At 42.5% G+C, this 22,044-nt stretch overlaps 1 protein-coding gene across 3 annotated transcripts; it reads left to right on the top strand.

Moving 5' to 3' along the window:
- Positions 1-15: 15 nt before the first annotated feature.
- Positions 16-14,346, top strand: LOC121283795 (regulatory factor X-associated protein). Of its 3 annotated transcripts, XR_005944390.1 has the most exons (4): positions 16-579; positions 6,357-6,473; positions 8,663-8,828; positions 14,060-14,346. XR_005944390.1 is itself a non-coding variant. In XM_041198519.1 (3 exons), exons 1-3 carry the CDS (start codon positions 31-33, stop codon positions 8,768-8,770), a joined length of 774 nt encoding a protein of 257 aa, XP_041054453.1. In that variant the 5' UTR covers positions 16-30; the 3' UTR covers positions 8,771-10,133. The 3 variants fall into 3 exon arrangements, 2 of the variants coding, with proteins under 2 accessions (XP_041054453.1, XP_041054454.1); XM_041198519.1 differs by lacking the exon at positions 14,060-14,346 and having other exon boundaries at positions 8,663-10,133; XM_041198520.1 differs by lacking the exons at positions 6,357-6,473; positions 8,663-8,828; positions 14,060-14,346 and adding an exon at positions 2,322-2,830 and having other exon boundaries at positions 16-592.
- Positions 14,347-22,044: the final 7,698 nt, after the last annotated feature.

Here is a 22,044-nt window from a genome sequence, read left to right as displayed (position 1 = left end):
GCATGCTCAGTGCGGAGCGGACTTTGGAGCATGCTCAGTGGAGTATGGACCTGGAGTGAGAGCGGATCCTGGGCGCTTGGCGGTGGTCCGCTGACAGCAGGCGTTTGCGGCGGGAGATTCGGGATGAGTGAGGCGCAGAGCGAGCGCGGTCAGAACAGCGAGGAGCCGAATCTGTCCCCTGGCAGTGTCAGCCACCAGGAGCTGACCACAGTGGCCATGGACGCGGCTTGTTCCGAAAGTAACCAGGAGGGAGGAGGGGAAGCGCCGGAGGCTCCTGACAGCAGAGAGAGCTCAGGGGAGGCTAACGGGGAGGGGGAGGGGGAGGGGGAGGAAGAAGAAGACAACGAGGAGGAGGAGGAGGAAGAGGAGGAGGAGGAGGAAGATGAAGAAGAGGAAGAGAGCGGCCACAGTGAGATGGTGACCAGGAAATGTGTGTACGAGGGATGCACGGAAACCACCAACCAGGTGGCTAAACCCAGGAAACCCTGGATGTGCAAAAAACACCGCAACAAAACTTACAAGGACAAGTACAAGAAGAGGAAGAGCGTCCAGGCCATGGTCAACATAAACAAGAGCGATGTGAGCATAAACGGTAGCTGCTGGGTTAACAATTATATTTGTTTTTATTTCCACTCTCTGGTGTTCTCTTGAAAAGTGTCTGGCGTTCTTGCTGGGGTACAGTCCCTTGGGCAATGCCTCCTTGTGTGTTTTTTTTGTAGTTGTTGACGGGGTTTTTGCTGGAAGTATCAGTCTACTTTTGACATTTAGATGTTAACTTTGCTCGTTTCCTAAATCATAAAATGGTTACAGCACGGAAGGATTTGACCGCCATCCCAGCTCTCTGCAAAAGCAACTCGTCTAGTTCTCCACCTGTGTAATTTTGCTCATTTTTTCTCTTCAGATAATTATTCAGTTTCTTTTGGAAGCCACCGTTGAATCTGCTTCACCACACTCTCGGGTAGTGCATTCCAGACCCTAATCGCTTGTTGCATAAATTAAGTTTTTCCTCATATTGCCCTGAGGTCTTTTACCATTCATCTTTAAATTGGTGTCCACTGATTTCAACCCTTCTGCCAATGGAAACAATTACTCCCTATCTACCCTGTTCAGACCCCTCATGATTTTGAACACCTCCATCAAATCTTCTCTCAATCTTCCCTTTAAGGAGAACAATCCCAGTTTATCCTATCTATCTAAGTAACTGAAGTCCCTCATCCCTGGAACCATTCTCATAAATCTTTTCTGCACCCTCTCTAAAGCTTTCTTTCATTCTTTCTAAAGTGTGGTGCCCAGAATTGGGCACACTACTCCAGTTAAGGCTCAACCAGTGTTTTATAGTGGTTCACCATAACCTCCTTGCTTTTATACTCAATGCCTCTATTTACAAAACCAATGATCCCAAATGCTTTTTAAACACTTTCTCAACCTGCCCTGCCACCTTCAACCATTTGAGCACACATACCCCTAGGTCCTTTTGTTCCTGCATCCCTTTGGAATTTTACCATTTATCTTATATTGCCTCTCCTTTGCCTACCAAAATGCATTGCTTCCCACCTCTCTGTATTAAATTTTCTTTGCCAAGTGTCCATCCGTTCCACCAACCTGTCCATGTCTTCTTGAAGTCTATCACTTACATCCTTACAGTTAACAATACTTCCAAGTTTTGTGTCAGCTGTAAATTTTGAACTTGTGCTGTGCACACCCAAGTCTAGATCATTCGTATGTATCAAACAAAAAAGCAGTGATCTCCTCGGGGACTCCGCTATATACGTTCCTCCAAACTGATAAACAACCATTCCCTGCAGCTCTTTCTTCTCCTCAAATTTGCTATCTATGCTACCACTGTCCCTTTTATTCCATGCACTTTAGCATTGCTGACAAGCTTGTTAATATGGCACTTCATCAAATGCCTTTGGGATATCCATATACACCCACATCAACCTCATCAAAAAAACTGTTGAGTTGGTAAAACAACTTTTCCCTTAACAAATCCATGCTGGCTTTGCATAATTTATTCATATTTTTCTAAATGACTGTTAAATTTGTTGAAGGTTACCATTTCTAAAAGCATTCTACCATTAAGATTAAACTGTCTGCATTTGCTGGACTTATCCTTGCATCCTTTTTTGAATATGGGTGTAACATTTGCCATTCTCCAGTCCTTTGGCACCACCCCTGTATCTAAGCAGGATTGGAAAATTACTTGTCATACTTGACCTACCCCCCTTAAACTAGCTTATATTTCACCTCTCTTCTATTTTTATTTAGTTCTGTTGAAGGGTCATTCGGACTCGAAACGTTAACTGTGTTCCTCTCCGCAGATGCGTCAGACTTGCTGAGTTTTTCCAGGTATTTTTGTTTTTGTTTTGGAAAATTATGGCCATTGTCTCTGCAATTTCCACATTTGATTCTCCCGGTATCATTCGATGAATCTGATCCAGTCCTGGTGACAGCAGTTGTAAGTACAGCTTTTTAATATCACCTCTTTATTGATTTTAGCCCATCAAGTGTCTCAGCTTCCTCTTCCTTTCCTATTACTTTGGCAACATCTTCCCCCCTCCCCCCGAATTGCTCCTTATCCTTTTCCATTAGCTAACATAACCTTCTATTGCTATGATCACTATTTCCTTAATGTTCTCCTACTGACATTTGGTCCACCGCATTCCCTAGAATGAGATCCAACAATGCCATCTTCCTGTTTGGATTAGAAACATTCGGCCATATCTTCCAAGGAGTGGCGATCAATGTCGTATTGCCACTCTGGTCTTATTTGCTTACCTTGCTCAAGAGCTCCACATTTCTCACCCTAAACTGGGCCTCTGCAGAAATACACAACACACCTGCTCTGCGAGTCCTCCTTCGTAGTGCAGGATTTCGGGCCAAGCCATGCCCCCATTTTTACAGCACGAGTCGCTGTATTCTAGTAAGCTTAAATTTGCCATGGTGGTTGAGGGGCTAGGGTGGCAGGTGGGTGGGTGAGGGGCTAGGGTGACACATGGGTGAGGGGCTAAGGTGGCAGGTGGGTGGGTGAGGGGCTAGGGTGGCACGTGGATCGGTGAGTGAGGGAGTAGGGAAAGCCGGATGTCAGGTGATTGTGAAGTAGTCAGGGCTGTGGGGTGTATTTGGGGTTTTGGGGGAGTTTGGTCCTGGGGAGGGTGGAATTGTCATGGGGGCTGTTGGTGGGGGCAGGGTGTCAAGGGAGTAGTTCGAAGGTGATGGTCAGGTGTGGGGGAGGGATAGTTGTGGAATCCAATGAGGAGTTGGGTGGGAGTGTCAGTAATATAGTTACCCAGGAGTTAGAACTGCTTTTAATAATGATTCTAACTTTTTCTGGGTAACTATTCTGGTAAGCGAGCCGGAACATTCGAAAGTCTCTGACTCCAACTCACAGTTTCGGGGTGTTCTAGATGCTGGGGAATTGCCCATCGGAAGTCCAAACTTATCAGGCTGTTCCTGCAAAATCCTTGTGTTGAGACTTCTGAGAGGTTTCTGCAGCGCACCTTCTGGGGTATGATCATCCAGAGACCAGAAGATCTGGGCCATAATCTAGACAATTCTTCTGGGTGCACTTAATATATTCTTTCCCCTCCCCCCACCACCCTTCGCGCTATTACTATCCCGGTCTATGTCAGGGTAATAAAAGTCCCCCTTTCCCTCTTTATAACTATAGTATTTGCACTTCACTAATTTTCTTGCATGTTTGTTGCTCTGTATCTTTTCCACTAGTTGGTGTCCTATAGAATACACCCAGTAGTGTATGGTACCTCTATTGTTTTTTTAGTTCCAACCAAATAGATTCTATCCTTGACTCCTTTTGGACATCTTTCTCCAGAACCATAATATTCTCCTTAATCAATACTGCCACCCCTGCTCTTTTCTTTCTTTCCCTATTTTTTCCAGGCATCTCTTTTACAGGAATATTTAGTACCCCCTCCTTGAGCCAGGTCTCCGTTATCGCCACAATATCCGATTTTCATGTGGCTATTTGTGCCTGCAGTTATACCTTATCTACTTTGCTGCATGCATTCACACACGTGCACGGTATTTAGATCGTAGTGCATTCCATCTACCGTGACCCCACCTAATAACATATTATTTCTAACTCTGGTGCTATCTGTCCCAATTTTTATGAACCTTGCTTTTCCCCCTCTCATTTTACCTCCATTTTACAGAAAGCCTCATCTTCAAACTCTACCTCAGCACGTGATCTACTGAAGGAGGACTATACTCCCAGATGCCACCTTGCTGGCGAAATGTTAAAAGTAAAGCCTTTTACAAGTGAATGCAAAAAGATCCTGTAGCATTAATTAAAAAAGAAAAGAGGGTTTCCTGACCAATATTCTTACCTGAACCATTCCCAGGAATTTTGCTGATGGACGAAATTTGCTATTTGCTAATTAGCTGCTGTGGTTGTTTATTTTAAACTTGTCCTTGGGATGTGGGTGACACTGGCAGAAGTGCTTCAGTTTTTTTCTTACCATAACCCAGAAACTTTAATGGTTCCTTTAATCTTGTACCTGCCCACAAATTTCCAGACTTATTGAATTCATGTTTTTTGCGACAGTGGGCTTTGAACTCCTGATCACTAGACTACCTAAATTACTTCAAGTAATTTATTGGCTGTAAAGTGCCCGTTAGACTGCCTGACTAATGAAATGCATTTATGTAGTGCCCATATATTGCTAATTCTTTCTTTATGATGTTTGCTTGTTATCCATGTGCACTAAAACTGCTGGGTAATAATCAAGAATAAAAATGATCATGTCCTTTGTCCCTCTCAGCTCAGGATTGCTGGGTTAGCTGTTGTGCATCAATACTGCCCTTTACTCTGGACAGACCAAGAATTGAACATAGTTTGGATGGCTTAGTAATACATTGTGATACATTCACCATTGAGACATTAGATGATGTGAATAACTTTGAATCAAAAATGTATAACAAAATACATAAGTATATAAGCATCAGTGTAACTTAAAACAATCTTGCAAGTAATCAGCTTGGATTTCTTTATTTTCCTGTCCTACCTTCAAATTATGATTTATATTTGAAAGCTTTTGTTTTTTACAGAACAACTTCTTTGAATGTTGCATTCTAATAATCCAGCAACTTTCATGGTCACCGTATCTTGTGCCAGTCCACAAATAACCAGATTTATTGAATTCAATTTTTTGCCAACTCTTCAGCCCAACATCAATTGTGAAACAAAATTTCGAGAAGTCATAGTTTTTTTTTAAAAAGTCAGTGGGCCAGATTCTGCTGTCAAAATAATGGTGAGGCTAATGGCACTTGCTATTATTTATGTCTAAATAATAAACACCTTCAGGTGAGGAGCAGATGCGTGGTTAAATATGAATAGCCAAAAGTTCCTATCCGAGTTGTGGGACTCTGCCTTTTGCTTTGTGTAAATGGCGTTTCACGGTCTGCCATGCATTGAATGTCATGAATTTGTTTTCTTCCAGAGGCGCTGTCTTTTAGCTGAGACAGTAAACCAAGGCCATCTTGGATGAATGTAAAAGATCCCATGGCACTACTTCAAAGAAGAGCTGTAGCGTTCTCATGTGTGCTAGCCAATATTTATCTCTCAACCAAATTACCCAAAAAAAATCGTAATCATTATTGCGATGCTGTATAAGACCTAGTGTGGAAATTAGCCACACTGATTCTATTATCACAGAAGTACTTAATTATCTATAAAGCATTTTGGGACATCCTGAATCATGTTTGTTTGTTATTTGCATGGTAGATACGAACTAAACTTGCTGCCGATATGTTGGGCCAGCACTGTGGGTGTACCTACACCACGTGGACTGCAGCAGTTCAAGAAGGCAGCTCACCACCACCACCTCGAGGGCAATTAGGGATGGGTAATAAACGTTGGCCCAGCCAGCGAAGCCCACATCCTGTGAATGAATAAAAAAAATTATGTGTAATTATACTTTTAATGGCTTATGAAGTGTTAATGACCACCATCCAACATTTCTGGCATTAAAAATTAACTTAGTAAGTGTGGAGCCTTGGTCTTTCAAGTTTTAATTGTTGAATTTTTTTTTTAAAAAATTACCTCTCTTTATTTCTCTTTCTGCACCTGATTTGAATTTGTTGATCTAACTTGCAGTCCCTCTTTGGTCTTTATGTTGTTAACTTCACAATCCTTCAAAGTAGTTAAGGGATGCCGTCGCTTGCTCTGTTCATTCAGATCCCAAATGCCCTCTTCTCGAGAGTGCCACACCATTTCCATCTCTCACTTGCAGCAACTTGCAGTGCAAAATATCACGGTGGCTAAATGGGGAAGTTTAGTACTGGGTGCTGTTTGTTGACTGTAACTCACTTAGTTATTTGTTCTGGTTCCTCCACAGGATGATGCAGATGAAAGGCCTACATCTGCCACTAAACAGCGTTTGAGCTGTATGATAGTGCATCAAGCAAGTCGTAAAGCAAGTCTCCTTGAGCAAGTGTTAAACCAAAAGAGATTGGTGAGTGTTTATGATCCCTAAATTTCACACATGTAGGGCCCAGTTAACCAGCCATTCTTATGATACTTACATTCATCTCCATCATTAATGGCTGTGTCTGCTGCATTCATGACTGTGTATTGAAGCAGTTGTGTGCCACTTTAATATTCCTATATTTAATGCTGCAAGAGGGGAATTATTTGAATCTTTTATTTTGAGGAAAATGCATTTTTTATTGCATATCTTTGTTATGCCACTCTATTCAAACATCGCCAAATTTCCTGTTTTCAATTTCTGGAACAGATATTTTTAAGTAGGGCCTATGTAAACCACAGTTGGTGATCTGATCTATTGTAGTTGGGTTATCCTAGTCTGTAAGAGCCCAAACTAAAAATATTCATCACAACATCTTACCTACTGATGTCTTTTTTTTAATTAGTATTTTGGATCCAGACCTTCAAATTGTGATTTTTTGACAACTTAAATTCAAAATGGAATTGACGTGATCTCATGGAAACTTATTATTCTCCAGCTGGGCAGGATGGTTGAATTTCCTCTTGGCTTCTCCTGCTTGTCTGCTTTAACTTCAGCAGAAGAACCACAGAAACCCCAGATAAATGGCTGACTTGCACATACTCACTTTTCAAAAGGGGCCCTTGGATAGCCTATTCTAATTGGATGAATAAGCATGGCAATGGGTACCCAGAAAGAAATCAGCATCATGAATGCCTCTTCAATCTGGGGAAGACACCTTGAGTAAAACAGTCTGAAGAAAATAAATTAAGATTTCACTGTCTTGTTTAATTTTTGTGGTATAAATCTGCTGGTCTCAGAAGGCCTTGCAGCACTGGTGGGTGACAAGATGCTCCCTCTAGGGCCATCTGGGTATGGGCAAGTTAGTGGAAGAGTCAAGCAACTGGAGCAGTACTCCTCACAGATGCCACACATTCTGGCCCTGCAGTTGTTTCTTTTGGTGAGGCCAGGAGCTGACCCCGCATTGATCCTATAAGAAAATCCATAGAGCCGCATGGTCCAGTCTCTGGACCTTTTCAAATTTAATTCAGACATTCAGTTCATGTGCTTATTGCCATACACTATGTTGCCATAATTTTTTGTTGTAGCATTAACCAACCAATATCAGAATTGACAACTGGGGAGGGACACATCCCAAATATCAAGTGCATTAACTGGTTTACAGGATGATATTTTAGTGCTGCAATTTCCTGGACATATTCCATTTAAGGAGAAAAACTCTAGTTTTCAAACTGAAGTAAGTGCAATGATTTTTAAACATCAGAAAATATCTGGTTAAAAATCACAATTGTAAGTGAAGAGCATTTTGGTTAGCTGTTTCTTTTTCCCCCCCTTTCTGATGCGAAAGTTTGACTGGGAACAAAGCACTACTACAGTATTTGTGGTATCAGTTCTATTGCAGACTGGGGGCGGAGCATGTCGACTGTATGAAATGTGCAGACTTAGCATTATGGGCTGCACCTTTGGTGAGCTTTACAATAAAGGATTTGGTCACCTCAGTTTTTTTGATGTATACTACCTGCCTCTTATTGATGCATCTAAGGGGAGACTGGCTAGGTATGTGAGGGAGAAAGAAATAGAAAGTTATGTTAGAGTGAGATGCCATAAGGTGGGAGGAGGTTTGTGTGGAGCGTGAAACACCACAGGCCTGGTCAGTTGAGTGGCCTGTGCTGTAAATTCTTTAAAACATTATGCACAGTACTGGGCCAAAAATACTGTTCTAAATGCTTTGGATAGTTTATCCAGGAAATATCTTTTCAAATGTGAAAACTGTCCTAATAACGTTAGTCAGATAGCAAAGAGATGACTTGTGAAGGAGTGACATTTTTGCAACTGGGTCCCAACATAGTTTTTAAATTATTCTTTTTGAAGAAAATATAATTTTAATGTGAAAGCCGGAACTCCTATGGAGAACCAAACTTGAAGAGTGCAATCAGAGATGTGGTTGCAACACTAATGTTTATTTTCCAATCTGTGCTGCCCAAACTTGGCTTCCTGTTGTGAGCATGGGGGTACTGAATTTGCCTTTTTGTTGTGAAATACTGTTTGAGACATTTTCCTTGGAAAAGCTCTACAAAGAATTGTTAAAACCTAGGTGGTGTGCAAATAATTCCATTACAGCAAAGTGTTTTGTTAAAATAGGATTTGATCAGTAATGCCATTACATTTATTTTTAGTCATTATTGAGAAGTCCAGAAGTTGTGCAGTTTCTACAACAGCAGCAACGATTGCTGAGCAACCAGGCCCTTGCTCAAAGGCAGCAGTTTCAAGAAACACCAATGTGATGCTTTCTTTTCAAAGTGGGACGGTAATATACAGAAGCTTGATGCTGATTAAACTTAAGTAAGTCACACTTATATAGAGTTTTTACATTTAAGCTGTATCACCTCGTAAAAGTGAGAACAGTGTTTTCCAACACAGTTTTTTAAAAAGATTGTGAACTAAGGGACGTAATTGTGATATGCTCAGCTTCTGTTTCTGTTCTGTGAAACACTTTGGAATGCTTTCTGTGTTAAAGGTATCATATACATTTCAGCATTTTAGATACTTTGAAAATTCCTGACCTGTTTTTTCCCCTTAATATTGTGCTGTTGAGGGTGAGGGATGGTGGTATAAAATGGAACAGTTCCCTATTGTAGGACCCAGTGTTAACACTGAACATTTCCAGATTGGATAGAGGGTGACAGTGTGCAAAGTAAAGTTTCCTTGACCTGGCATCAACAGTGTGCTTCAGGCTAAACAAAAATTGTCGTTTCCACAGTGCTTTACATCTGAGGAAGCATTGTATTGGAGGGGAAAAAGTAGTGGATGCTGAACAAGTGAGAACAAGAAGGGGCTGGGGGAGTGCAAATAGAATTTAAAAGCATGGCATAGTCGGTCAAATTTTTATAGGACTGCTGGAAATTGGGAGGGTGAGGAAGGATTTAGGGAAGAAATTTCAAAACGTATTGGCTGAAATTGTCTGTTAGACAGAGATTGGCCACAGGATGCCCTAAGAGTCGGTAAGGATATGGTGATTCTAGTGCTTCAGAAAACACTGACTATTTTGTTTTTTAAAGCATATTCCAAAATTTGATCAGATTCCTGCTGTGTTCAAGCTCACTGGGAATTTAGGTTTTGACTGTCCAAAATGCTACATCCTACGGTATAAATCAAGAAGACTATTGTCCAATCAAGGTTCCTATTTTTATTAAAAAGGGGCAAGTTGGCTGCCGGCAACACATGAATAATTGTAATACAGAGATGCCTAGTGGGAGCAACAAAGCTCTGCAGGAGCTATAACTTTTCTTTAAGTTCTTTCTCTTCTGCTTTCGCAAAGCTAGCCTGCCAATATGTTAAAAGAAACAAGTATAAATGGAAACCATAGACAATTGTAGAGATGCAAGTAGGATTTTTAATTCCCAAATGCTTTACAGGTATTAAACACTGCAGTAAAATGTTACACTCATTCAGTTTGAAGTCAGACATGGTTAGAACAGAGGGCTTTTGAGTTTCTAGCTATGTATATTTACTAGATTTTTAAATGTATTAATGTGTGATTTCTGTTGAGTATCTAAAAGGTGAATCTTATTAGCAAATGTGTTAAGTCTTATCTTTAACAATATTTTGTAACAAGTTGATTTTCAAATAAATTATGGTTGTGTGGCCTTTCATGTTTGGTTTTTTTTGGTCCCTTCAAATAAATGTGTCATCAGTTTAAACTTGCCACTGATTATTTTGATGAGAACTCAACTTGCTTGATGATCTATAAGTCTAAAGTTCCACTCAGCCAGTCAAACCTGAGAAGATTCATTGTTTTTCCAGACCTTAAGGCAGCCTAAGTGGTTAACTTAAAAATATAAAACACAAAAATGTTTTGGATTGGGGGAGAGCGGATTTTAGGAAAATAAGGCAGGATCTGGCCAAGATAGACTGGGAACAGCTACTTGTGGGAAAATCTACAGAAGAGCAGTGGGGTCGTTCAAAAAGGAAATGGGGAGGGTACAGGCTCAACATGTTCCCTCTAGGGTGATGGGAAGGAGTAACAAGCCCAGAGAACCATGGATGACCAGAGATATTCGGGATACGATGAGCAGGGAAAGAGAGGCTTTTAGCAGGTACAAGGGGAGCAAATCAGTGGAGGCATGAGTAGAGTACAGAAAGTGCAGGGTAGAGCTTAAGAAAGCAATTAGGAGAGCAAAGAGGGGATATGAGAAAACTCTGGCTGTTAAAAGTAGGGAAAATCCCAAGATATTCTAAAAGTATATCAATAGGAAGAGGATAACCAGGGAAAGAGTAGGGCCCGTTAGGGACCAAGGGGGACAATCTATGGGTGGAGCCAGAGGACATTGGTAGAGTGTTGAACGAGTACTTCACATCCGTCTTCACCCAAAAGAATGAGGATGAAGGTATGGAACTTGGGGAGAGAGACTGCGAGGTTCTTGAGCAAATTAATATAGGGAGTGACAAGGTATTGGAGGTGTTGGTAGGGTTAAAAGTGGACAAACCTCCAGGTCCGGATGATTTGTGTCCCAGACCGCTGAGGGAGGAGATCGCAGGGGCTCTGACCCAAATTTTTAATTCCTCTCTGGCCACGGGAGAGATGCCAGAGGACTAGAGAACAGCTAATGTGATTCCGCTATTTAATAAGGGGTGTAGAGATAAGCCAGGTAACTACAGACCAGTGAGTCTCACGTCAGTGGTAGGGAAACTATTAGAGAAAATTCTGAATCTATCTCCACTTGGAGAAGCAAGGTTTGATCAGGGATGGTCAGCATGGCTTTGTCAGAGAGAGGTCATGCTTAACAAATTTGATTGAATTTTTTGAGGGGGTGACCAAGTGTGTAGATGAGGGTAGTGCAGTTGACGTAGTTTATATGGATTTCAGCAAAGCCTTTGACAAGGTCCCATGGGAGACTGAAACAAAAAGGCAAATGCACATGGGATACAGGATAATTTGATAAGGTAGGTTCAAAATTGGCTTAGTTGTAGGAGACGCAGGGTGATGACAGAAGGCTGCTTTAGTGACTGGAAGGCGTACCACAGGGATCTGTGCTGGGTCTCCTATTATTTGTCATTTATATAAACGACACAGATGACTATATGGGGGGTAGGATTAGTAAGTTTGCGGATGACACAGATTGGCTGGGTGGTTAACAGTGAGGTTGAGTGTCTTGGGCTACAGGAAGATATAGACGGGATGGTCAAATGGGCAGATAAGTGGCAGATGGAATTTAACCCTGAAAAGTGTGAGGTGACACACTTTGGAAGGAGTAATTTGACAAGGAAGTATTCAATGAACGACACGACACTAGGAAGTTCTGAGGAACAAAGGGACCTTGGCGAGTGTGTCCATAGATCTCTGAAGGCAGAGGGGTATGTTAGGGGGGTGGTGAAAAAAGCATATGGGATACTTGCCTTTATCAATCGAGGCATAGATTACAAAAGTAGGGAGGTAATGTTGGAGTTGTATAAAACCTTGGTGAGGCCACAGCTGGAATACTGTGTGCAGTTCTGGTCGCCACATTATAGGAAGGATGTGATTGCACTGGAGGGGCTGCAGAAGAGATTCACCAGGATGTTGCCTGGGTTGAAACATTTAAGTTATGAAGAGAGGTTGGAGAGACTTGGGTTGTTTTCGTTGGAGCAAAGATTTGAGGGGCAACCTGATGAAGTGCACAAGATTATGAGGGGCATGGACAGGATGGATAGTGAGCAGCTGTTCCCCTTAGTTGAAGGGTCAGTCACAAGGGGACACAAGTTCAAGGTGAGGGGCAGAAGGTTTAGGGGGGATGTAAGGAAAAACTTTTTTACGCAGTGGGTGGTGACGGCCTGGAATGCGCTGCCTGGGAGGGTGGTGGAGGCGGGTTGCTTCACATCTTTTAAAAAGTACCTGGATGAGCACTTGGCACATCATAACATTCAAGGCTATGGGCCAAGTGCTGGTAAATGGGATTACGGAGGTAGGTCTGGTGTTTCTCATGTGTCGGTGCAGACTTAATGGGCCGAAGGGCCTCTTCTGCACTGAGATTCTGTGATTCATCCATTAAAGCAAATTTAAAGGGCATCACCATCATGCTTGTTCAAAGTAAGACATAAGCTGCAATGTTTTTCAATTTGGGTCTACTTTTTCCCCATTTCTTGAATCCCGTGGGTACTAGAAACCCTCCAATAATCCACCCAAGTCTTCACTTGAGTCTGTACCATTCTACCATGTATGCCATCACCAAGCTTGATTTGGATGTAAATGTAGGGGGAATGATCAAGAGGGGATTATAATTTGCTATCATGCTTAGTTATTATAGAGAAAATCAAAGAGGCCAGAAGTTGCTGCTCAAGTTCCTCTGCTCCTCCACAAGCCCTGCTATGCTGGTACCTCACCAAGGGACTCAGCACCAAAATGTATGAAGGGTCTAAAACATACCAGATGACTCAAAAATTGGCTGCATGGTTGATAGTGAGGAGGACTATTGTAGACTGCAGGAAGATATCAATGGACTTGTCAGGTGGGCAAAAAAAGGTGGCCAAAGTGCAGAAAGTGTGAGGTGAAGCAGTTAGGGAGGTCAAACAAGGAAAAGGAATGCACAATAAATACTGAGGTGTATAGACAAAGTGAAGGACCCAGGAATGAATGTCCACAGATCCCTGAAGGTAGCAGGATAGGTTGAGAAGGTGGTTAAGAAGGCATATGGAATCCTTTCATTTATTAGCTGAGGCATAGAATATGAGAGCAGGGAAGGTATGCTAGAACTATATAAAACATTAATTAGGCCACAACTTGTGTACTATGTGCAGTTCTGGTCACCTTATTACAGAAAGATATAATTGTATTAGGGAGGGTACAGAGGAGATTTACAAGGATGTTACCAGGACTGGAAAATTGCAGCAATGAGGAAAGATTGGATTGGCTGGGTTTATTCTCCTTTGAACAGAGGTGGGGAGATTTTGATTGAGATGTACGAAATTGAGGGGCTTGGATAGAGTGGATGGGAAAGGCCTACTTACTTTAGCAGAAAAAATCAGTGACTGAGGGTATAGATTTAAAGTGATTTGTAAAAGGATTAGAGGGGAGATGAGGAAACATTTTTTCACCCGAGGGTGGTAAGGGTCAATACCTGAAAGAGTAGTAGAGGCAGAAACCCTCAGCTCATTTAAATGGTGCCTGGATATGCACCTCAAGTGCCATAACCTGCAGGGCTACGGACCAAATACTGGAAAGTGGGTTTAGGCTGGATGGCTTGTTTGTCGGCTGCCGCAAACATGATGGGCCAAGTGGCCTCTTCCTGTGCCGTAAACATTCTGTGATTCTATAAGCTCAATCCTGTCTTAAGATGTAGTATCTGGATAGGATTTAGCAGTGGAAAGCTGTCTCCATGTTTGTTCCCTTTCTAACCCATGAAAATTAGAACCTATAGTATTGCCCCGGTATCTTAATGTAGTAAACTAGTTTGATAAACTTGGGAAATTTCAGTTCTGTACAATTTAGAATACCAAGATTACCTGCTTAGCCATTGGATCAATTTTTCAGCGAATTTTGGAGGCAATTATTTTTAATCTTCAATTTTAAAACCCATTTTTCCTTTGCTTACTTTTAGAAGGTGGGAACAACACCAGCAACTATAATTCCATTCTGCTCCTTTTGAAGAATTCAAGCCCAGATCTTTCCACTGCTGCACTGAATAATCTGTTATTGCTAAATTGCAGGAAGACATTTTAACACTATTCACAAGTTAATTTGGATGTTTTAAAATCAAGTTTTTTTTCCTCCAGATAGGATTGAGATTGGAATAACATTGTTCCAGCAATTGGAGGTGGTTATAGAAACCACACTACAAAATGCTATACTTAATGCCACACAGAAAATTAAAGGAAATTCAGTTCTGACAAGTGCAAAATCTAATTTGTACATGTTTGTGTTCAGGTTTGTATTTGCTATGGACTATTTTTCAATGACGTGCATTTCCTAACTAAAATCTGTTACCAGAAATCACTTATGGAAAGGGAAAACAGGCAAATGAAAAATCATAAAAACTTTTCTTTTGCTTTGTTGAAGGGAAGAGATAAAAGGAAGTTGTGGGATTATTATTTGCTATCATTAGTTACTATGGAGTAATTCAAAGAGCAATTTCAGGCGTCTGTATATGCACAGCTAAATGTGGAGAGCCAGAAATTGCTGCTCAAGTTCCTCTACTCCTCCACAAGCCCTGGTATGCTGGGACCCCACCGAGGGGCTCAACACCAAAATGTATGAAGCATCTAAAACAAACCGGAAAATGTTAGGCTGGTGCATTCAAGTATAGTGAATTTTTAATAGGATAGATCTTGACTACTTCCAAACAACATCTTTGGTCCCAAAATTTTATTTTTACATTTTTTGATTTAAGACGCTAAATTGGTTTAATAGATGACTGTACCATAAACAATACCCATTTGAAACATGTTCGCACCATAAACTCTCTTAAGCGGATGTGGTTTGGCAATGCAATTAACAACGCCACTAAGCACCTAACAAATCTTTCTCTTAGGAAGCAAGGAGTTTGTTCTTGCACATGGTTTCAATTTTGGTGTGCATTCATCCCAAATCAACAAGAGGTATTTGCTGAGTTCAAACTCCTCTACTCCCAATTATCCTGCCACAACCCAGCGTCCATTGAAGATGGTGAATCCTTGAAAGCGCGCCTAGCTGACCTAGCACACGCATATCACAAGATTCCGAATGACCTGTCTGATTTTCACATGTAACACGAATGCCTTAACAGCGTTGCGAGGTCATAAGCCTATGGACATACATACCAGTAAACCTGACCAAGGGGCGGGAATAGTCATCCTCTGTAAGCATGACTATATCAACAAAATGCGCACCGTTCTTAATGACAAGTCCAAATTCATATCCATTAGACCTGCCGCTCAACATTACCGGACAGCCTTGCTCGAAAGTAAACTAAAAATAAACACTTGCTGGACTTGGGTAAGAGTGAAGAGCTGCCGCACGATATATATGACAAGGCTCGTCCTCGCACCTCACTTTGTCCGCATATATATGTGCTGCCCAAGACACAGAAAATTGATGAGCCTTTATGCCCTTTCTTATCTATGATCAGTTCTGCACAGCATGCATTGGCCAAATGGTTGGGTGCATTGTTACAACCAGCCTTGAGTAGGCTTTCCAGATACATGGTGAAGGATTCCTTCACGTTTGTGAAGACCATACAGGATTTGTATATCGATAGCAGTGGTTTGTCCACGTGCTCTTTTGACATTGCTAGCCTATTCACCCATGTTCCACTTAAGGAAGTGATAGATATTTGCGCTGCAGCATTATATCGTGATTATCTAGACCCTGCCTTCATTGTGTGAATCAGTATTCATTGATCTTATGAACTTGGCAACTCACACAGTTGAGTTCAGCCTTTTCAGGTTGGAAAGGCATAACTAGTGGAGTGCCATAAAGATAAGTCTAGGGCCTCAATTATTTCCTATCTATTTTAATGACTTGGAGGAGGGAGCAGAGTGTAATTTTCTGATGATACAAAAATAGGTGGGAGGGCATGTGATGAAGACAAGGAATCTGCAAGGTGATATAGATAGGTTGAATGAGTGGGCAAAAACTTGACAGATGGAGTTTATTGTAGGAAAGACCATAAGACATGGGAGCAGAAATTAGGCCATTCGGCCCATCGAGTCTGCTTTGCCATTCAATCATGGCTGATAAGTTTCTCAACCCCATTCTCCCGCCTTCTTCCGGTAACCTTTGATCCCCTTACCAATCAAAAACCTATCTATCTCGGTCTTAAATGCACTCAATGACCTGGCCTCCACAGCCCTTTGTGGCAATGAATTCCATAGATTCACCACTCTCTGGCTAAAGAAGTTTCTCCTCATCTCTGTTCTAAAAGGTCTTCCCTTTACTCTGAGGCTGTGCCTTCAGGTCCTAGAATCTCCTACTAATGGAAACATCTTCCCCACGTCCACTCTATCCAGGCCCCTCAGTATTCTGTAAGTTTCAATCAGATCCCCCATCATCCTTCTAAACTCCATGGAGTATAGACCCAGAGTCCTCGAACGTTCCTCATATGTTAAGCCTTTCATTCCTGGGATTGTTCTCGTGAACCCTCTCCAGGGCCAGAACATCCTTCCTGAGATACGGGGCCCAAAATTGCTCACAATGTTCTAAATGTAGTCTGACCAGAACCTTATAAAGCCTCAGCAGCACATCCCTGCTTTTATATTCTAGTCCTCTCGAAATAAATGCCAACATTGCATTTGCCTTCCTAACTACCGACTCAACCTGCAAGTTAACCTTAAGAGAATCCTGGACTAGGACTCCCAAGTCCCTTTGCACTCCAGATTTCTGAATTCTCTCCTCATTTAGAAAAGCCTATGCCTCTATTCTTCCCACCAAAGTGCATGACCTCACACGTCCCCATGTTGTATTCCATCTGCCACTTCTTTGCCCATTCTCCTAACCTGTCCAAATCCTTCTGCAGCCTCCCCGCCTCCTCAATACTATCTGTCCCTCCACCTATCTTTGTATCATCTGCAAACTTAGCCAGGATGCCCTCAGTACCTTCATCTAGGTCATTAATATATAAAGTGAAAAGTTGTGGTCGCAACACTGACCCCTGCAGAACTCCACTAGTCACCGGCCGCCATCCTGAGAAGGTCCCCCTTATCCCCACTCTCTGCCTCCTACCAGACAGCCAATCTTCTATCCATGCTAGTACCTTGCCTCTAACACCATGGGCTCTTATCTTACTGAGCAGCCTCCTGTGTAGCACCTTGTCAAAGGCCTTCTGGAAGTCCAAGTAGATAACATCCATTGGAAACAAAAACAGAATTACCTGGAAAAACTCAGCAGGTCTGGCAGCATCGGCGGAGAAGAAAAGAGTTGGCGTTTCGAGTCCTCGTGACCCTTCGACAGAACTTGAGTGAATCCAAGAAAGGGGTGAAATCTAAGCTGGTTTAAGGTGTGTCTGTGTGTTTGTGGGGGCGGGGGGAGAGAAGTGGAGGGGGTTGGTGTGGTTGTAGGGACAAACAAGCAGTGATAGAAGCAGATCATCAAAAGATGTCACAGACAACAGAACAAAAGAACACATAGGTGTTAAAGTTGGTGATATTATCTAAACGAATGTGCTAATTAAGAATGGATGGTAGGACACTCAAGGTATAGCTCTAGTGGGGGTGGGGGAGCATAAAAGATTTAAAAATATTTAAAAATAATGGAAATAGGTGGGAAAAGAAAAATCTATATAATTTATTGGAAAAAACAAAAGGAAGGGGGAAGAAACAGAAAGGGGGTGGGGATGGAGGAGGGAGCTCAAGACCTAAAGTTGTTGAATTCAATATTCAGTCCGCAAGGCTGTAAAGTGCCTAGTCGGAAGATGAGGTGTTGTTCCTCCAGTTTGCGTTGGGCTTCACTGGAACAATGCAGCAAGCCAAGGACATACATGTGGGCAAGAGAGCAGGGTGGAGTGTTAAAATGGCAAGCGACAGGGAGGTTTGGGTCATTCTTGCAGACAGACCGCAGGTGTTCTGCAAAGCGGTTGCCCAGTTTACGTTTGGTCTCTCGAATGTAGAGGAGACCACATTGGGAGCAATGAATGCAGTAGACTAAGTTAGGGGAAATGCAAGTGAACTGCTGCTTCACTTGAGAGGAGTGTTTGGGCCCTTGGACGGTGAGGAGTGAGGAAGTGAAGGGGCAGGTGTTACATCTTTTGCGTGGGCATGGGGTGGTGCCATAGGAGGGGGTTGAGGAGTAGGGGGTGATGGAGGAGTGGACCAGGGTGTCCCGGAGGGAGCGATCCCTATGGAATGCCGATAGGGGGGGTGAAGGGAAGATGTGTTTGGTGGTGGCATCATGCTGGAGTTGGCGGAAATGGCGGAGGATGATCCTTTGAATGCGGAGGCTGGTGGAGTGATAAGTGAGGACAAGGGGAACCCTATCATGTTTCTGGGAGGGAGGAGAAGGCGTGAGGGCGGATGCGCGGGAGATGGGCCGGACACGGTTGAGGGCCCTGTCAACGACCGTGGGTGGAAAACCTTGGTTAAGGAAGAAGGAGGATGTGTCAGAGGAACTATTTTTGCAGGTAGCATCATCGGAACAGATGCAAACATCGGAACATCCATTGGGTCTCCTTTGTCTAACCTACTCATTACCTCTTTAAAGAATTCTAACAGACTTGTCAGGCATGACCTCCCCTTGATGAAACCATGCTGACTTTGCCCTATTTTACCATGCACTTCCAAGTATTCTGAAATCTCATCCTTAATAATGGACTCTAAAATCTTACCAACGACTGAGGTCAGGCTAATCGGCCTGTAATTTCCTGTCTTTTGCCTCACTCCCTTCTTAAACGGGAGGTTACATTAGCGATTTTCCAGTCCTCTGGGACCCTCCCTGACTCCAGTGATTCTTGAAACTATCTCTTCAGCTATCTCCTTCAGAACTCTGGGGTGTAATCCATCTGGTCCAGGTGATTTATCCACCTTCAGACCTTTCAGTTTTCCTAGCACCTTCTCTTGGTACTGGCCACCATACTCACCTCTGCCCCCCGACTCTCTTGAACTTTGGGGATGTTACTCATGTCTTCCACCGTGAAGACTGACGCAAAGTACCTATTCAGTTCCTCCACCATTTCTTTCTTCCCCACTACTACTTCTCCAGCGTCATTTTCCAGCGACCCAATGTCCACTTTTGCCTCTCTCTTACCCTTTATATATCTAAAAAAAACTCATGCAATCTTCTTTTATATTACTGGCTAGTTTACCCTCATATTTAATCTTCTCCCTCCTTATTTCTTTTTTAGTTGCCCTTTGTTGGTCTTTGTAGGCTTCCCAATCCTCTGGTTTCCCACTGCTCTTCGCCACATTGTATGCTTTCTCTTTAGCTTTTATGCCCCTGACTTCCCTTGTCAGCCATGGTTGCCTCGTCCTCCCTTTAGTATGCTTCTTCTTCCTAGGGATGAATTTTTGCTGTGTCTCCCAAATTACTCCCAGAAATTCCTGCCATTGCTGTCTCACTGTCTTTCTTGCTAGGCTCATCTCCCAGTCAATTCTGGCCAGCTCCTCCCTCAAGCCTCTGTAGTTGCCTTTATTCAACTGTAATACTGTTACATCTGATTCCAGCTTTTTCCTCTCAAATTGCAGGGTAAATTCTATGATATTATGGTCACCTCGTCCTAAGGGTTCCTTCACCTTATGCTCCCTTATCAAATTTGCCTCATTGCACATCACTAAATCTAGAATTGCTTGTTCCCTAGTGGGCTCCACTACAAGCTGCTCCAAAAAGCCATCTTGTAGACATTGCACAAATTATTTTTCTTGCGATCCACTACCAACCTGATTTTCCCAGGTTTGAGGTCATGCACTTTGGTAGGAAGAATCAAAAGGCAGACTATTATTTAAATGCAGTGGGACTCCAAAAAAATGCAGCACAAAGAGATCTGAGTGTTCTTGTCGATGAAACACAAAAAGTTACCATGCAGGTGTAACAAGTAATTTAAAAGGCAAATGGAATTTTGGCCTGTATTGCCAGGGTGCTGGGAGTTTAAAAACAGGGAAATCTTGTTGCAACTGTACAGGGTGTTGGTGAGGCCGCACCTGGAGTACGGTGTACAGCTTGGTCCCCTTACTTAAGAAAGGATATACTGGCATTGGAGGCAGTTCGAAAGAGATTCACTAGGCTGATTCCTGGGCTGAAGGAGTTGACTTATCAAGAACGGCTAAACAAGTTAGGCCTTTATTCATTGGAGTTCAGAAGAATGAGGGGTGGTCTTATTGAAACGTGCAAGATTCTGAGAGGGGCCTGACAGGGTAGATGTTGAGAAGATGTTTCCTCTAGTGGGGGAATCTCAAACTAGGGGACATAGTTACAGAATAAGGGGTCACTGATTTAAAATTGAGATCTGAAGAAATTTCTTCTCTTTTGAGGGTAGTGAATGCCTGAAATTCTCTACCCCAGAGAGCTGTGGCGGCTAGATCACTGAAAGTATTGAGGGCTTGTTGAGGGCTATGAGGAGCTAGCACGAAGGAAGAGTTGAGGCCTGTGGCAGATCTGTCATGATCTTATTGAGTGGCAGGGCAGATTTGAGGGGTCGAATGGCCTACTCCTGCTCCTAATTCTTTTGTTCTTAATGACACCATGTATTCCTAAATGGATGTTGTTGCCATGGGATCACCTCTAGGCCTAGCTGTCGCAAACATCTTTGTCGGGCTCTCTGAGAAACGTGTCTTCGATGGAACGACACCCAACCATCTACCATTTGCATATTTCCGATATGTGGATTATACGTTTGTTATATTTAAATCCATAGTGGCATGTAATAATTTCCTTGCATGTTGTAATAGGCTCCAACCTGCGCTCAAATTCACCTTTGAAATGAAGCAGTCAAATGAATTCCCTTTCCTTGACATATTAGTTGAGAAATCTGTCAGGGGGTTCTCTACCATGCTCTACCATAAACCTACCTTCACTGGTCAATACACATGTTGGGATTCTTGCAGTTCCATGCACGAGAAGATGGGCCTTTTCAGCAACCTCGTAAATAGGGCCCAAGCCTTTTGTTCACCATGCAAGCTTGATGCTGAAATAGGGTGTATCAAAGACATCTTGCAGGATAATGGCTACCTTGATCTGATCATTTTGTGTTGTATATCATGCAAACTCATTAATGGGCCTAAGGCCATCACTTTTGGCCCTGAAAAGTGTCCAGTCTACCTTGAATTACCCTGGAAGAGCAAGGTATCTCAAAAATTTGAACAGCAGCTGGTTCACGCTGCTATTATGCAATAGCAACACAAGTGGTAGTCCTCAGCAACAGAATGCTGCCATCAAGCCAAAAAGTCGTTCTGCCTATTTCGCAAATGAATAATGTGGTATGTGAATTTCATTGCCAGTGTGATGCAAGTGTTTAGGCCGTACGCCTTAAAGAATAGCGGATCATATAAAACAGCATATCCCTTCCACTGTTCAGTTCCACACTGTACCCAACCAGCCCGTGCTTGCAAAACTTAAAACAGAGTATCCAACATTAGATGTGATTCCGTAATTGGACAACGTTTGCTAAATAATCTTCTATGCACTAAAAATTACTTTGACAACCAATTTAAGGTTGTCAGTCAGGCTCGCAATGTGGTGGCTTTGCGTTATTGGAAGCTACATATATTATACACAGGGCCCTGTTCTTTGCAAACAGAAAGAACATGTATACACATTACGCCTGTTTCAGCTAAACAAAATAAGTGATAGTCATTTGCTGGTTCATTCCCCAGGGCAATGCTTTGACCAATCAAGCACCTGATTTAAATTTCAAACAATGTTTGACAGTTAATTAAACACAGAGATAAAAACAAAAAAACTGCGGATGCTGGAAATCCAAAACAAAAACAGAATTACCTGGAAAAACTCAGCAGGTCTGGCAGCATCGGCGGAGAAGAAAAGAGTTGACGTTTCGAGTCCTCATGACCCTTCGACAGAACTTGAGTTCGAGTCCAGGAAAGAGCTGAAATATAAGCTGGTTTAAGGTGTGTGTGTGTGGGGGGCGGAGAGATAGAGAGACAGAGAGGTGGAGGGGGTTGGTGT

Source organism: Carcharodon carcharias, chromosome 11 (genome assembly GCF_017639515.1).
Source record: "Carcharodon carcharias isolate sCarCar2 chromosome 11, sCarCar2.pri, whole genome shotgun sequence".
Taxonomy (NCBI): domain Eukaryota; kingdom Metazoa; phylum Chordata; class Chondrichthyes; order Lamniformes; family Lamnidae; genus Carcharodon; species Carcharodon carcharias.
This window is presented reverse-complemented; position numbering and strand designations above follow the sequence as displayed.

Coding starts and splice junctions, on each gene's coding strand:
- LOC121283795 (XM_041198519.1), top strand. CDS start 31: ATGCTCAGTGGAGTATGGACCTGGAGTGAGAGCGGATCCTGGGCGCTT. Junction 580..6,356: donor TCAACATAAACAAGAGCGAT/GTGAGCATAAAC, acceptor GTTCCTCCACAG/GATGATGCAGATGAAAGGCC. Junction 6,474..8,662: donor TGTTAAACCAAAAGAGATTG/GTGAGTGTTTAT, acceptor ATTTATTTTTAG/TCATTATTGAGAAGTCCAGA.